This window comes from Suricata suricatta, chromosome 12, assembly GCF_006229205.1.
Source record: "Suricata suricatta isolate VVHF042 chromosome 12, meerkat_22Aug2017_6uvM2_HiC, whole genome shotgun sequence".
Classification (NCBI taxonomy): domain Eukaryota; kingdom Metazoa; phylum Chordata; class Mammalia; order Carnivora; family Herpestidae; genus Suricata; species Suricata suricatta.
In genome coordinates this window covers 73,801,306-73,819,326 of record NC_043711.1, presented here as the reverse complement: position 1 = coordinate 73,819,326, position 18,021 = coordinate 73,801,306, and the positions used below count along the sequence as shown (strand labels likewise).

The following is an 18,021-nucleotide window of genomic DNA, read 5'->3' as shown; positions in this document are numbered from 1 at the left end:
TATATATGGAGCAAAAGCGAGAGAGGGAGCAAGAGCATAAGAGCACTCAGGCAGAGGAGAGGTACAGGGGGAGGGATGGAGAGAGAGAGAGAGAGAGAGAGAGAGAGAGAGAGAGAGAGAGAGAGAGAGAGAGAATCTTAAGCAGACCCAACACTCAGCATGGAGCCCAACTTGGGGCTCCATACCACAACCCTTGGATCATGACCTGAGCCAAAATCAAGAGTTGATGCTCAACCAATTGAGCCACCCAGGTGTCCCATTATCAGACATATTTTAGAACCTTGCTTATCTAAGACTTTCCCAGCCACCTACCTGTTAGGTTAGAAACAAACATAAACCACAAAATAAAAATAAAATTTCAGAAGATGAGGAGAGGGAAGTTACTGAAAGCTGAGATAGTTGACCAATTATAAGATAGCTTCCAAATGTTTAATGTCTTGTCCAACAATCTTACACATATAGATAAGATGTTGAATCACCAAGTAAAACTAAAGCTTATCATGCTAGACTTGACAGGGAGGAAAATTAGAATACTTTTGAGGATGACACTCATCCACAGTTACCACCACCACTACCACAACAGAAGCAATTATAAACTATTAGTTATCAATGGCAGTAAATGTCTATTATTTGAAACATTAATTCATGTGGATCAAATCCTATTTCCAGATTAGAGCAGACTGGTTAAGAAATGTGCTACCTTGGGTCCAAATTATTTCTTTGAAAATAGCTCCCTTTTATGGGAAAGGTGAGTTATGTTTCCAAAATTGTGTGTTTAAAGGATTAAAGTGTCTTAGGTTATTTTTAGGTGCACTTGATTAAAAAGCTCCTGCAAAACTTAGTCACCAAGACAGCTGTGCTGAAAATGTTGAGAAAACGCATTCTGTCCTCTGCACAGGAAGCCATTGTGCAATGGGAAAAATATGCAATGACAAAGTACCAAGCAGTCCTGTGGTTCAAAACTCAGAGTCTTACACACTAAGGTGTTTGCACAAATGTGCACCCTAACATCCACTGGGTGTGCCTGCCTTTCTACATACAGGAACTGCCCTTTACAGATCTGTTAAAGATTGAGTGAAAATTATTTATTGTCTCCACATCTAAAATTACTATTGAGATTACTTAGAAAAATGTTTTGAAACTTCCACTATAATTATGCGTGAAATACTTAGAAGTGGTCAAGTAAATCTTAGTTTATGATTTAGGGAATTTAAGCAATTGCAACACTGCCAAGAAAGGCCAGGAAACCAGATTTCATCTTTCCAATGCTTTTAAGATGGTCCATTGTCTGAATCTGGAGCAGTTTAACCTTGAGTGACCATACTGTCACTAACTTTGAGGGCTCTTTTTGTCTGTACGGAAAGATTTCCAAGAAACAACTAGTCCCAATGACATCTGTTCCCTTTATTTCTTTCTTCCATTGTGTCTCTGGGGCAGAACTCTGCATTAGACTAAAACATTAGCTTTACTGTAATGATCCCCAGGTTATTATTCTGTCATTTTATTAAGTTGTCAGGTGCTAGCATATACCTGGAAGATCACATGGAGACCACGCCATAGTGAGATGTCTTTTATGACGGTTTCAAGGAAGATCAAGCCTGCACTTGACCTCAATCAACCTCCTTCAGTATAACAACCTTGGTGTTGGTTCATACATGTGAGCCTCTGACTTCTGGCTGTCATATTTTAATGTCATCAGGCATACTTATAATTTGAGAAGAAGCAATCTCATGCTCTCAAGAAAGCTGCTTGATAGCTTAAATTCTGGTGCAAGATACTAGTAATCATACCACTTGATGTTGGTCTTCAATGTAGTCAGAGGCTAGTTTTTTACGAGCTGTTTTTGATTGATGAATTTGTTCTTACTGCAAAGTGGTTTCAAAACTGAATCTATCATTTCTTGGAAAATTTTTAGATATAAAATGTCGATATATCTATGCATATATATATTTTATATATTTTGTGTATCTATGCATATATGTAAAGAAGGTCCACAATCTTTTAATATATGTGTATGTATATATGTATATGTGTATGTGTGTATGCTTACGTACTGTGCAGAATGAGCATGTCCACTGAATTTTGATTGTGAGAAAAGAATGTCTGAAACATAAAATTGAGCTGAAATAGGTTGAAAGGAAAGGTGAGAATTGATTTATTTTTACTACAATGAAGCAAAAAGGTATTCTCTTCCAAATGTTTAGTGATATAATTTGGACAAAGTTCTAGTGAACTGTCCTTTCTCTTATTCCTCCTTAGTTTTGTTAATGGATTAAGACAAATAACTCGATCAGACTCTAGAGGGAAACAGATCTCAGTTCAAGCCCCATCTTGATCATGGACCAGCCCTAGACTTTGGTTAAGGGCGTCCGTCTCCTCCACTGTCAGATGAGGGGAATGATAAATGATACTTACATGACAGGTCTATTGTGAGGATTAATGGTGGTCCAGCATCTGGTGCAGAAAAGGCACTCACTTTAGAAAAAAATTCATAAAGCAAATCTCATGCTTTCCTGGATTTAGGTAAAATTGAGAATAATGGGGATATTTTCCTCATAGGTGTGCTGAAATGTATATCTACTCGGTCACCTAGTACAACACATAAATATATAAATCAATAAAGCTTTCAAAAATACATCATTTGGGTCTGGAGCAAAGGAAATGACAATTTTTCTTGCTGAATGGTCTTTCACTCAATGTCAAAGTCGATCACTTAATCTCGGAAAATCCAGAAAATTCAACAGCGAAAGGTCTCACCTACATCCTGATTCAGTTCTTCGGGGTCTGTGTGGCTCTTTGTGTTACTCTGCAATTTCTCCCACCTGCATCTTAATAGGTGGTCAAGTTCTAGCTGAGTTCCCAAACTTCACTTTGGAATGTTCCGGCCTTTTAGGCTCAAAAAGAAAGTGTTTAGATTTAATGGTTTTACAGCCTATCAAATCCTGTGTGGTAGCCTCTAATTGCATCCAGGGGCAGGAATTTCTTTTAGAATTTTTTTTTTTTTGAGAGTTTACTAAGAATTTGCTAATATGCTGAGCATTCGTAGACCGCCTTAGGTGGGTTTGATTTTTCTCTATTTGAGGTCCTGGCACTCCCTCATGTGGCACTTGTGCATATAACAGTCAGAAGCAAACGGATGAATTAGTACTCAATCTCCTCCTTCCTCTTGATTTCTCATGTTTAAATGAAGCAAAAGAGCTAATGTAGTTCCATGGAAGCTGAAATAAAATTTCACTACAAGCACTGTGCATAAAACCAGAGAGATTTCTATGATAATGTCCTAAAAACCTCTGAGGTATAGTAAGCATTTTATTAATTTGTTCTGTGAGAACTCAAAGACACTTTACTTCTCTTGCAAAATGGAAATTTCACCTAATGAGACTACCTGTTTTATATTAATAAGCATTTATGTTTATATTGATAGTTCCTTCACTACTTTAAGTATTTGTAGAAATGATTCTGTAATCATCCCTTAAGCTTATAAAAGGAATAAAATGTAAATCAAAAGCCAATCTAATAGGGTTTCAAATGGATGCGCTGTTTATAAGTAGAAGTATTTATGTGGCTCCTTAAATATTATAACCATTGTCAATTATTAAAATGTTAACTAAATCATCTGTTGCAATAAATCCCTTATTCATAACACAGTGCATGACAAACAGCTCTCAACTCAATGCTTCTCAATTTCCTTCCATCTTAAAAGACTTTCAAAAGTTTTATTTTTTGTTTAAAATTCAAGCCCCTTTATATATGCTCCTGAGTTTTGCTCAAGGCTCGTATTTCCTAATGAGTTTCATATTCGGTGGCTTATTCCATCCTCTCAAAACTAAAAGGATAAAACTGTAACAACATAGAATATTTTCAGTTAATATTCCAAGACTATAATGTGAAGTTTGCCTTAGGCTTCTTGCTGTAGTCAATGATACCTGGAAATATCAGTCACTGACCAGGATCTTATAAAACAGCATTGCTAAAGTGACTAATAAACTTGAACAAGATATTTAATGTCTGCAACCCCGCAGTTTCCACAACCACAGGAATAGGAAAGAGATCCTTAGGGTGTTGTGACTCCTGGGTGGCTCAGTCAGTTAAGCATCTGTCTGACTCTTGATTTCAGCTCAGGTCATGATCTCACTGTGGGTGAGTTTGAGCCCCAAATTGGGCTCTGTGCTAACAGTGTGGAGCCTGCATGGGATTCCGTCTCCCTGTCTCTCGGCCCCTCCCTTGCCTGCTATTTCTCTCTCTCAAAATAAATAAATAAACATTTAAAAAAGAGAAGATCTTTAGAGTTTGGGACTCATGCTTTAAGATGGGTAAGACATAGAAGAATTAATAAATGCAAATTTCCTGGCATACACGAATTGCCAAGTAAATGTTGGCTACCATCATTTTTCACAACAGTTCATTTGTGTGGCATTTATTAAACATCTATTTGGCTTTCAGCAAGATCCATAAATAAATATGTCTGCTTGCTTTGCTCTCTCCCAAGAATGCAGCTATGAGAAATGGAAAGCAAACACATAGAAATGATCACTCCACTGTCTACACTCTCCAGAGCTGGCACAGGACAAAGGAGAAAGAGGGTGGGATTTCAGAAGAGCAGTTCTCTACCTTGAATGGTTTCTCTACTTCATGAAATCTTAAATGGTGACAGAACCATTCATTTATATCCTGAAAAAAATGGTAAAGATCATCTTTCTGTTAGGGATTTTCTGGTTTGGGTTTTTGAGTTTTCTCATTGTAGAGATTTTGTCTTCATTCTTGCCTTCACAGCAGAACTTTTTCTTTAAAAAAAAAAAAAACTCTGTCTTTTCGAACCCCAACATCCAACACAAGTAGCTCTGTGCTCAGTGACACACCTCACTTCCCCAAGACTCTAGGGAACAATCCTGATCTCCTTGGGACATGCTAAGAAAACCAGGATCTTGCTTAAGCAGCTGACTTTATCAGTGAGGAAACGTAATCCTCCTAGAGAGTGGAAACGACCTGCCACAGAAGTGAAACTAGTTAGTGGTGAGTTTCCACATAAATCAGATGTCCCAGACTGACAGCCCAGGGGACAGTTGTAGCCCACAAAAGTATTTGCTTTGGCCCACACATTGTTGCCCCAAATAGTGTTTTAGAGAATTTTTGATTTATTCACCAACATTTAAAACCAGGAGATTACACATAAAAATCAAGGTTTCTGGATTCTCTTAAAATTTTTGAAGATTTGGCAACCCCACATCCTCAACCCCTTGAGACAGCAGTTAGCCGACACTAAAATGTGGCTGCCCCTCTCTACGGAACCTGCAGTCTCGGGTTTGCTAGTCTCCACCATCGAGCCTGCATTGTTGTTTTCCTAACTTCATCCCTCTTTGGGTATTTATGTTACCAATCTGACCCTTAAAGTCATTTCTGAGGTTCCTGCATAAAACTTAAAATAAAAATATCTTAGCAAAGTAAAAAGAATGACTTTTACTCCCACTAAAGTGTAAATGGAATATACTTTTCTTTTTTTTTTAAGTTTTTATAAAATTTTTATTTTGAGAGAGAGAGAGAGAGCAAGCAGGGAAGGGGCAGAGAGAGAGGGAGACAGAATCCCAAGCAGGCTCCATGCTGTCAGGGCAGAGCCCAACGTGGGGCTCAAACTCATAAACTGTGAGATCAGGACCTGAGCCAAAATCAGGAGTTGGATGCTTAACCGACTGAGCCCCCCAGGCACCCCAGGAGTGTGTATACTTTTCTGAAAGTGAGATTTTTAATATGTGGAAGAAATTTTGGGAACTCTGAAAGGCAAATAAGAAGTGCACCCCATTTGGGGAAGCATTTCCTAGCATTCTCATGTAATTTTCAAAGGACCCCTAGAAGTAAGAGCTCTTATTCAACTAAGGTTACCAGATACAGCAAATGAACATTGAAACCCAGTTACAAATGATTCATTTTTTATCTGACATTCCAATGCAACTGGCTCCCTGCACTTTATTTGGCAACTTTGTATTCGCTGCCGTTTTGAAAAAGAAGAAAGAATAACTCCATTGGTCACCGTGCACCCACAAGCTGTGTAAGGAAATAGAGCCTTGTTCTCGGGCGCAGTTCATCTCGGGGATGTGTTTCACAGTGGTGACAAGAAAGCCCAAAAGACCCTTGTAGCAAGGTTCTGTGAAGTCTGAAGAGCCAATGGAGAAGGCAAGATTGTGGTACTGTGGTAGCTTTGAGAACTTTCTGGATGTCCATTCTAATTATTCAAGCCTGGTTGTTCTCTGGGGATTCGAATGGCTCTCACCTTGATCTGCACTCTTCCAGAAGCCAACAATGAGGCAAAGATATGAGTGCAAGTCTTTTATTTGGGAATAAGAGTTGAAGAAGTAGGAAAGTGAAAAGAGGGTTGGGAAGACAGTCAAGGAAGGGTGTGTTATTGGGCAGGTAACCCCTCACTCACCTATCCATCAGCTCCTGTTGGCAGAGAAAACACAGACAAAAAGTGGCAAGTTCTGACAGAAATGTAGCAAGGGGATACATCCTGAGACCAACGGCACCTGCTCCAGATGCACATACTTTCTTTCCTTCCAAGTAACCTGTCCATCTCACAACCCAAACGTACCAACCAAGGAGGGCTCTTGGTGATGGGCCGATTACCATCATCTTTCAGGGTTAATTTAAGGATATATTTTTATTTTTAAATTTTTAAGCTTTTTTTAAAGTTTATTTACTTATTTCTGACAGAGAGCACAAGCAGGGGAGGGGCAGAGAGAGAGGGAGACACAGAATCTGAAACAGGCTCCAGGCTCTGAGGTGTCAGCGCAGAGCCCTACACGGGGCTGGAACTCATGAACCGTGAGATCATGACCTAAGCTGTAGTTTGACATTTAACCAACTGAGCACCCAGGCGCCCCCGGGGTTAATTTAAATATTACATAAACCATCAATCCATGGATGGTAATTGAACCATAGAAGAGAACCTTAGGAGTGATGGGATCCTGAGATTTCTACTACAAATCTAGATGTAAACTGTTATCACTACCCTCACAGGAAACTGATCCAGGGTCTTAGATTCTCGAGGGCATTGTGTGTAACATGTCATTTCTGGTTTCTCTGTGTCCTCAGTGTCACCCCATCCCCTTGGGTCATACTGTTCTACCCTCTCCCAATGTCTGTCATGTGTCTCACTCTCCTGGGAGGGCCTGCTTTGCACGAGCCTAAAGCGATAAATCAGTTACTTCTAGGGGATTGTAATTGACAGACAAATGAGTTTCTTCTCATGACATTGTATGAGATTTTATGGAAATTAAAAGCAGCACATGGTGGTTAAGAGCCACGATTCTGGGACCAGACTGTCTAGGTCTGAATCCTGTTTCTATCATTTATGAGTTGTGTAATCCTGGGCAAGTTACTCATCTGCTGGGTGCCTCAGTTTCCCATGTGTAAAATTGGCTTAATATAGTACTCCTTCCTTGCGCTGCTCTGAGGATGGATTCTTTAATATTTGTTCATGTGTCTTGTTTCTAAAACTTTACATGAGCTAAATAATTTATTTACCTTTCTCTGACTGACTTATTTAGCTTAGCATAATATACTCTAGTTCCATCCATGTTGTTGCAAATGGCAAGATTTCATTCTTTTTGATCACCAAGTAATATTCCATTGTATATATGAACCACATCTTCTTTATCCATTTCTCAGTCAATGGGATTTGGCCCTTTCCATAATTTGCCTATTGCTGATAGTGCTGCTATAAACTCGTAAGGTATTTAGGGTAGTGCCTGGAACATGGTAATTGTATTGTGTTTGGTAAATTAATCTAAAGGAATATCTCAACTGGTATTTAATAATACCTCATAGTTAGTGCTGGGAGGAAATAATGTTGTTCAAAATAGTCCTATCTAGGCCATCAAATCATAGTTTCTAAGTTAGCTTTCTTCTCATTTTTCTTTTCATCCCAGCCCCACCCAAACTAAGGAGAACTGATCTTAGAACCAGCAGAAGGGAGGTGGAGAGTAAGTCCCGTCATTTCTTAGTAAAGAAAGTGCTTTCTCTGGAGCTCTACCTCTTTACCCACAGAACGAACACAGAGACGCCTGTCAAATATCACGTATTTGATATGGACATGCATACACACACAACACACACACACACACACACACACAAATGAGTTTCTTCTCATGACATTGTATGAGATTTTATGGAAATTAAAAGCAGCACATGGTGGTTAAGAGCCACCGGGTGTTGTTGTTTTCACCAAGTGAGCTGTGCTTGTTGCCTTCTTTTACTTCCTCTCCTTAACTTCTAGTCTCTTCCTGGTCCCTCCTCCATCTTTCACTTAGTTTTCCTGGTTCCCGTCTTACAAAATAGTTTGAAGGAAATTTTATAAGTATAGACCCCAAATAAGAAGAATATTAAGTCAGGAGCAATCCCATCACTCATAAATAAACACATGTAAAATGTAGTCTGCATTTTTTGTCTTAAAAAATAAATGTATTTTAGGGTCTGACTATTGTTTGTAACTGCTTTTTAAAAAATACACCACATTTTTACATACCACCACACTCTTTCTCTCATATGATTAAAAAAAATTGATTCCATTTTTAATGCACTCTATTTTTTTTACAAACAATCTCCAATTATGGGGATATTTGGGGGGGGGTTCCCCTAACTTTTCTCCTATTAAAAATAACAAAGGCAGGAGAATGCATGCAGAGATATCATTCTTCAAACTCATAATTATTTCCTTGGAATTCCTAGAAGAGGCCTTACAGCATCACATGAGATTTATACTTTTAAATTTTGATAAACAATTATCAAACAATTTTCTAGAAATATGATTCTACCTTACATTATTTTTATCAATATTTGAAAATGCACATTTTCCTTCCAACCTCATCACACTGTAAAACCTGAGAATGATAATTTGATATTCAGAAAATAAAACATACAGTTATAATTTTTATATATTTGATAATTAGGAAAATTGAAACTTTCATAAGTTTATTGGCCATTTTCATGTGTTCATTTACAAATTTCCTATTTGTCTTTTTCCACTTACATCTTTCTGTCTATTTTGTGTTAGATGTTATTTCATTATTCAAGTATGGGGCTTTTCACACAGACAGCATAGAAGTTTCTGGTTTTTTGTTTTGATTTATTGGCTTTTGTTTTAATGGTTGTTGTCTATGGCACACTTGGAAAGGCGTTTATTATCCCAACTGTAAATAGACAGATATTGGTTTTCTTCTCCTCCACTACCACCCCTTCTCTCTGCCCGTATCTCAGGATTACCATAGACAAATGGCTGGATCTTAAGGCCACTTCTCTGTGGGTGGTCCTAGAATTAAAAAACGTTCTAGACTCTAACCTAAGTCTGTCCAGCACAATCTCACTGTGTCATGCTGATGTCCCTGGCAGAATTCTATGATAGACATTTCAAAAAGGGAAGTAAATCCATAAGATCTGTAATACTTAGAATTAAAATGCTTTAAAATAGCATTTAGTTCTTGTTCTTTGGGCCTGAATTAGTTCCTGCTCTGCTTAGTATCAAAAGAAATCAGATAGGAGTTTTATAGGAGTTTCTGAAGCAGGGTGGGTAGATTTATCCCTATGCATACCTTTTCAAATGTTCATGGTTGTTAGGGGAGTGAAAGCTAATAAATTAGCCCTAATGAGGAATTTCCTTGCATTGCATTTGAATTTCTCATCTCTCTCTCTCTCCTAAGGCAGTTAGAAATGCTCTATTGGGAATCTAACCCATTCGTAAAGCAGAATCATGGTCCAAAGCCACGGCAGAAAATGCAACCAACCAGGTCACTGGATTTGCTTTTTCCCTGTGAGAATCACGTGGTTTGGGGAAGCAAGAAGGGCTTTGAAATAAGGTAGCCATGAGGTTGAATCCCATCTCTGCCACTACCTACCTTGGGTGAGCCAAGTCAATTTCTCAGATTTCCATTTTCTGAAATATGGATACTGATCACATAATATAACTAAAAGCTATTGAACCACCACTCTCTGCAAGGCGCTATTTTAAGCACTTTGTATGTGCAAGCTCATTTAATCCTGACAGTAACTTGAGGAGGTGGGTACTATTTTTATCCCCATTTTACAGCTGATAAAACTGAGACACAATGAGTAGCTTGCCCAGAGTTATACAGCTAAAAAATAGAGGCGCAGAAGGTGCAAAAACAGGTCAAGGAGGTTCATTTTTATGAGAGTAAAAAATATCCAGGAAGTGTTTGCTTGATGCATACAGAGAAAAGAGTCACTAAATGTTAGTCTTCCACTGTCCTCTGGAGTGAGGGCTTTCCTCCTACCTCGGGCAGTTGCGAGCTCGCCATCCACATGAGCCATGCACTGCATGGCTGTAGCCCCAACGCATACCGGCATGCTGACCCTCTGTCCCAAAACAGAGGTCGACAGGTCTATTTCAGCAACATCTCGGAGCATCCGTGGATATAGCTTCCATCTGGAATTTTTAAAAAAGAGTTTTAGAACTGTAAAATCATAACCAAGGCTTTGACATTACATTTTAGTTTAAAAAGAGCAAATATTCTTGTCTTCCTCCCACCCGGCAAACTACAAAATTGAAGGAAAAGAAACAATTTTAATGCTCGTTTAGGTGGCAAGTTTGCAATAAGATCATAATGAATTTCACAAGCTACCGTTCTTAGTGAGGTGGAATTACCCCGTGCAAGTGTCTGGTTTTGTCAAATGCATGCAGTCGTATAACTGTCAAGACAATCAAGAATAGTTCACCACCTTGAAAAATGTCCCCATTTCCCTTTGCAGTGAAATTCTCTCTCTCCTACCAACCCCCTAACAACCACTGAAATTTTTTCTGTTCATACAGTTTTACTTTGCAAGAACATATAAATGGCATCATAAAGTATGCAGACTCTTGACTCAGACTTCTTTCACTTAGCATAGTGCATTTGAAATTCATCCCTGTTGTCATGTGCGTCTATAATTTGTTCCTTTTGGTTGATGGATAGTATTCCGCTGTAGGAAGTACCACTGTCTGTTTGCCCATCCCTCAGCTAAGAGACGTTTGAAACATCTCTAGTTTGAAGCAATTATAAATAAAGCTGCTGTATGTAAACATTCATGCAAATGCTTTTGTGTGAACATAGCTTTCATCTCACTTCCTCCAAGTCTTTTTAAAGATGGTATATAAAAACACGAAAGTTAGATTATAAGTTAGGAAGAGAGGAACCTGGGTGGCTCAGTTGGTTGAGTGTCCGACTCTTGATTTTGGCTCTGGTCATGATCCCAAGGTTGTGGGATTGAGCCCCGAGTCAGGCTTCTCATTGAGAATGGAGTCTGCTTAGGTTTCTCTCTCTCTCTCTCTCTCTCTCTCCCTCTTCCCTTCTGCCCCTTTCCCCAGCTCGTGCACTCACTTTTTCTAAAAAAAAAAAATAATAAAAAATTTTTAAAAATTAAAAAATAAAAAAGAAGAAATGTTATGTCCAGTTTGTCTTTTTAAAAAAAATAACAGGGGCGCCTGGGTGGCTCAGTCTGTTAAGCCTCCGACTTCAGCTCAGGTCAGATCTCACGTTTGCGGGTTCGAGCCCCGTGTCAGGCTCTGTGCTGGCAGCTAGCTCAGAGCCTGGAGCCTGCTTCCAGTTCTGTGCCTCCTTCTCTCTCTGCCCCTCCCCCTCTCATGCTCTGTCTCTCTCTGTATCAAAAATCAATAAAACATTTTGAAAAAAAATAATAAAAAAAATAAAAAAATAACAGACAGTAACTTCAGGTAATTACTTTTAAAATTATAATGTGATAGAGCACAGAGTTGGCTCAGTCAGTTAAGCATCTGACGTTGGCTCAGGTCATGATCTCATGGTTCATGAGTTCAAGCCCTATGTTGGGCTCTGTGCTGACAGCTCAGAGCCTAGAGCCTACTTGTGTGTGTGTGTGTGTGTGTGTGTGTGTGTGTGTGTGTGTGTGCCCCTCCCCCACTTGTACAGTTTCTCTCTCTCAAAAATAAGTAAAGATTTAAAAAAAACTTTAAAAAATAAAATTATAATGTGGTTTCTTCAAAATTCTTAAACGAAAGTCAGTATCCACTAAAGTATGGTGATAGGGAAGATAAGTCTATTTAGTTTAATTGTGCATCTTTTTCTAAAAGGTTCTTTGGCAGAAATTGGACTTTTGGCTTTAAGAATTTTTGACTCCTGAATATGATCTTAAATGATCCTGCAACTCTTTTGCATTGTAGTAAACATATTACGTATATGTTTATTATGTAAGCCAGGAACCAAATTGTTTATCAATAAACCAAGAACCTAAAACCTTTACTAGTAAAATTTACAGGAGAACAAGTTCTCTTTCCTCTCAGCGATATTTACATGTCCTATTTGTTCAGGATTATTTTTCTCATTAGTAACTCATTAGAACTGGTGAAAACATAGGCCTCTTTCTAATGAGCACTAAGAAACAAACATGCATGTAACACATACATACATACTTAACCAGCTCTCCCCTTTCATTACCTAGATTTAATTGTGCTTCCAGAGAGATCAAGAATTTTAGTTAATATAGTAAAGTGTGATTTAGAAATGTAGTAACCAAAATAAATTGAACCTCCAAGGTCTTAACTGAAGCCTACTTCCTGTAGTGGAAGAAAAAATTCTGCCTTCATATTGCTTTGGGTCTGTAATCTAACCCTTCCTCACATAATAAAGTAAAAACATCCAGCCCTTGAAAAGCATAATAAAGAAATTTTACTGTGCGATTTCTCTGTAATTCCTTTGAACATCATAATTGTTATTATTTTCTGTCACACCACATGCTTTGCTGCTGGAAGTCTTTTCAACTGACCCTCACAGCATGCTTCTTTGATCTCCATTTTGACGGGGGAAAGGCAGAAGCCTTGAAGAGAGTTTTTATTACCAATCATCTCTAAGTGTATTATGAGAATGAGAGAAAACTATTTTAATAGCAGCCGTTGGCATGCTGGCCTTGGAAGGCATTAATATTTACTTAGAGCTGAGGAAACAATGAAAGCTTTTATGAAGAGCACACACAGAGCTGCTGGGCATCGTGTGTGTGTGCGTGTGTGTGAGTGTGTGTGTGAGTGTGTGTGTGTGCGTGTGTGTGTGCGTGTGTGTCAGAGAGGACACTATTAAATGTCCGATTCCTATGTAGAAGGCAAGTCTCAATCTTTCCATCTCCAGACAGTAGCTTTATGCTTGTCCACGTGGTGGCGCAGTCCCTTTAATAACTGTCCTTGCTTTTCCATACATGCTATTTTCTGTTCTGACCGTGACATTACAGAGACCTTACAGAGACTCCACCAACCAGTGCACAAAATGCAAGTTTCAGGCAAAATTAGATAAGATCATGGAATGGGAAGTGTGCGTTCTCTAAAAAGTTTTCCATAGTTCGATATTTTCTGAAGAACAATTACAACTAAGCTTGTCAGTTCTAATAGCTTTCCAAGTCCCAACTGACCCCAGATGGGATAGAAGTGGGAAAGAAGCGGTTTTTTTTTCCCACAACCTTACATAAAATAGTAGCTAACTAGAACCTTGGACTGTGCTCTTATGAGACCTCCACTTTGGAAAAAGGATATGAAGATGGGCAAAATAATTGAACCAACGAAATAATCAACGTCTTTCGAAGGATGGAAAATAAACTGATTGAGTAAAGGAAGTAGGAGGTACAGGTGGGGTCTTTTCACAGAGCTTTTGACCCACATTCACATCCAGCAAAAGCCTCACATTTAATTTACAAAAAAAAAAAAAAAAATCTGGTGATGTACACACTCCCCAGGATGGGTTACTGTGTTTGAAGGAAGACACTCCTCACCCAGCTGTGAAGCTCTGCACAGTCACTGAACCTCATCAACTGAACACAGCTAGGGCATGTTTTGTAAGTCCTGTAAGATGATCATATTGCAATCCAATTCCTTCATATTAATTTTTTACTCTAAACTATTTAAAACAATATATACAAAACAGCGCAACTTTTGTAATCTTATTTTTAAAATATTTTTAAGTTTATTTTTTAGAGAGGGAGAGCAGGGGAGGGGCAGAGAGAGAGAGAAGGGATCCCAAGCAGGCTCTGCACTGTCAGCACAGCACGCAGTTTGGGGCTCAAACTCACAAACCATGAGATCATGATCTAAGCCGAAATTGAGATCCAGTTAACCTGTAGTCTTATTTTTTACTCTTCATTCTTAATATTGTGAGATCTTTGAAACATTTATCTGGATCACTATCAACCTGTGAGGCACTGCAGGGAAGAAATAATGGTACCATTGTATCATCTGTTATTTAAAAGGAAATCACCCCATTTTCAGTGTCAATAAGTGACAGAATAGGAAAGAAAGGAGCTTAATTTTCTAAATTCATCAGGACTTCTAGACACCCAAATTGTAGAATAAAGTTTCCACCAGTGATAACTTCACCAGAAGCCACAAAGCGCAGCCCACAGTTGAGAAGGACACACTGAGTTAATGTGTAAGAGAAACAACATAGGGGTTTTTTGTTTTGTTTTGTTTTTGTTTTAAGTTAACTCAAATCAGGTCAGGCCATGTGAAATATTGCAAGCTGACACCTGCTATTCTCGAAATGTTTGCAAAAGGAAATTCTGTTCTTCAGTACGGTTCCATCTATTTGACATTATGTGTCCTTTTATATTTTATCTTATTTTATTTTATTATTAGTTTTTAGCCACAATAACATTAGAGCCACAAGTCTTATCCTAGAAATGTTTACAAGCAACTGCTAGGTCACATAAGTGAGTCATGTCCCCAAAACTCCAAAATGTGGCTGTCAGAGCTGAGCAAGAGAGAGAACAGCTGTCACTGAGAATGACCTTTGTTATGCTCATGGGAGGGAATGTGTACACATTTCATAAACGTCTTTAAAATGCCCTGACACTGTGTCACAACAGGTTATCTGAGGTTTGGTTGTTTTGCAGCCTTCATTTGAATCAGAATGAGAGAGTTCAGATTGATTTCCGTCATCCCCTCTACCCAAAGCCACCACAACTGTGGCAGAAAATCTATTCTTAGCTCCACGTGATCAGCTCAGTGATACAAGGTGAAGAATGAAGGGTCACCCAGAAAGTTACACAACAAAAGAAGAATGAAGTGTTAGGTAGGCAGTGGCCCCTAACGTTTGTTGCGATACAAAAACTCCTCCAGCGGTTGATCATAAAATAGCATCAGCCAACCTCCAGAGAAAGTTGATTAATCCATGGTTTTCACCTTTCAAGCTGAACAAAAGGGAAAGATCAAAGTTCACGGAAAGGATGGCCTTACAAACGTTCTCATGATCTGTGCTCTGTTGTGAAGTCGCTGAGTGCGTGCCCAGGCTGGGAACACTTCCTGGAGTACCAGGTAACCCGCACAGACACGAGGCACTTCTCTAGTCCACAACTTGGAAGCCAACACTGCCTTCTACGTCTGACAAGGCTCCGAGAACCTCTAGGATGCAGAGGTGTCTGTATGTGCCGCACCCCTTTACTCCCTCTTTACGGCCTCTACTAGGCCAGTTGTTTCAGGTACATTTTACATCAATTCAACCCACCAGCATTATGGAGGTCAAAGGTCCATGTGCATCCATTGGAGCGTAAGCTCCTGTGAACAGGAATGTTGGCTCATTGCTCTATCCTCAGCATGCAGTATAGAGTTTAGCCCAGAGAGATTCCGAATAAGTGTGAGTCCATTAATTAAGTAAGTAGCATGAGTGGAACGGGGTTAGAGGGTGTTTGAGGGAATAGGTGGTCACCTGAGCATTATGACATAAGAAATGCATGGGAGGGGTGGTCCAGTGGCGCAGTGGATAACGTGTCGGACTACGGATCAGAAGAAATGCATGGAGACACCAACTCCATAGGCCTGTCAAGGGCCTGAAATTTCCTTGGTTAAAATGACCTGTTTGGGTTAAAGTGCTGTTTTCAGGAGAGTATGAGCAGGTAAGCCATTTAACCTGGTGAACAGAGCTGCTATGGGCCTAGGAAGGGACATCGTCCAGGAACAGAAAACTTTGAAGAGGCCCAGAAATGTTAAATGATTGAAAAAGCTCATACAGAATTTTAAGCCCCTCCACTCTTGGCCAAATTTTGCCCTTCTGTGGCTCTTGCAGAATGTGGGTTCTAGGGAAGATCTGAGACAAAGTCAAGGCTTATAGAAGTTTGGGGGGAGGCCCCATTTTTCACCCCATTCTTGGGCTCCTGGAAGTATGCCGGTGCTGCTTGCCAGGGACCTCCTTGGTGAGAAGCATCTCATTTTTCCTAATTTACACAGAGAAAAGTGATTTTTGAGAGATTTTGCTCTAGACAGAAGAACCCAGGCAGGAAGGTAGATTCTTTCTTCTGTACATATTCTACCTTTTTTTCCTTTAATTTTCACCATCAATGAACACCCACAATATTCACTGGCTTGACTAAAGGGTATAAGGTAAGATGGATTGGTGTGAGAGAGTGTAGTGTCTTGAGGTCCCTTGTCCCCCGCTCTAGCAAATAAACCATGTGTAACTGCTGAGAGGAAAACGCTCCTTTAAAGTTATTTTGTTTCTTGTTTTTAGTACAAACAGAAAACATAAACCCACTGTCTTATTCTTTGAAATATGAAAGACAAGGGAAAGCTAATTTGGGAATAGAGGTTAGTGAAGCACTTTGGACCAGGGATGAAACAGCAAAGTTGAAAGATTAATGCTATATAGACAAATTGAAAACTAAAGTGAAAATTGAGACAACAGTATCAAAATGAATGATAACGGAAAGCCAGCAGGCCGGGAACATCTGAGGCAACAATCCGATCTGGTTCAACCAGATAAGATGGCTATCTTTCATCCAATGCTAACTGCTTCCTACACCGTGCACACAGACCCTCACTGTCAAACTCAGAGAAGAAGAAAAGAGAGTCTTCAGAAGGCATCACTATTTTTGTACATAGTTAAATTAATTATCCACATAATTCCACATGAGGAAAATTAGGGTTGGCTTTTTCAGTCAATGGTTTGAGATTCCCAGGCTTGGGATATTTTTAAACAGTTTAATAGCCGAAAATTTCTCACAGCCCCAAGAATTTTTCCCTCTCTACTAAGCATCTATCGAGATGGATAATTTCACATCACTATTAAAACCTGAGGTCTTATTTTAGTAGAATGTCTTGTTGTAATTATCCAAAACATGATTTAAAAATAAATTTTCTTACCTGGAAAATGCTGCAACATTATCAGCCAACGTTTCCTGATCATTTGCCCCAGACCTGTAATAGTCATATATAGACTTCTGAAGTACTGATTTAGCGTGTTGTTCATAATCATTGATACAAACTAAGCGGGTAAACATTTTCACAGGTTATCACAAACCTAAGATTTGGGATTTTTTTTCTTGCATAGCCTTCTACGTCCTGATAATTCCACTATTGGTCAATTATTAATAGACTTTTTCCAAAGTTCAGATTTATTTCTCTGTTGCTTACGTTAAGTGAGCAAATATACACTTAGATTTTGCAATTTCACTTACATCTGTCTGCCAAAGAACAGCCACACCTAAGCCATGAGAACATGGGGCTGGGGAGACGCAAAAAGGGATTAGTTGTTTGTCGTATCAAAAATTAAAGACTTAGAAGTGTCCTTGCATGAACCCCTCTTGGCTCAGTTCTGGCTAAGGCTGCTTCTTCTACCCAATGTGTGTGTTCACTCTTTGCTCAGAACCCAGGATGGACTGCCCACTCATTCTTCTTATACACTTAGACCATGAACATATCATGTGACAAAGAGCTCGTGGAATGAATGGAGCATCTGTGAAAATAGGGTCTCTACATAAAATGAAGTTCACCTGATAAAAATTTGCCTTAACAAAGAACATTAAACCCACATTTAACAGCTAATTCTTTTTTAAATATTTATTTATTTATTTATTTTGAGAGAGAATGTGTGTACTTGAGTGGGGGAAGGGCAGACAGAGAGGGAGAGAGAGAATCCGAAGCAGGCTCCACACCATCAGCACAGAGCCTGATGTGGGGCTCAGTTCCATGAACCTCAAGATCACAATCTGAGCTGAAATCAAAAGCTGGATGTGCTGTAGACTGAGCCACCC

The 18,021-nt window shown here is 39.1% G+C and overlaps 1 protein-coding gene across 1 annotated transcript in view; it reads right to left on the bottom strand.

Moving 5' to 3' along the window:
- Positions 1 to 17,268, bottom strand: part of HAO1 (hydroxyacid oxidase 1) — a 48,263-nt gene extending 30,995 nt beyond the window's left edge. The window contains exons 1-2 of the mRNA XM_029918364.1: positions 17,132 to 17,268; positions 10,281 to 10,432 (exon numbers count right to left, since the gene is read on the bottom strand). Coding sequence (XP_029774224.1) covers positions 10,281 to 10,432; positions 17,132 to 17,268 — 289 coding nt within the window. The remainder of the gene's footprint in view (positions 1 to 10,280; positions 10,433 to 17,131) is intronic.
- Positions 17,269 to 18,021: the final 753 nt, after the last annotated feature.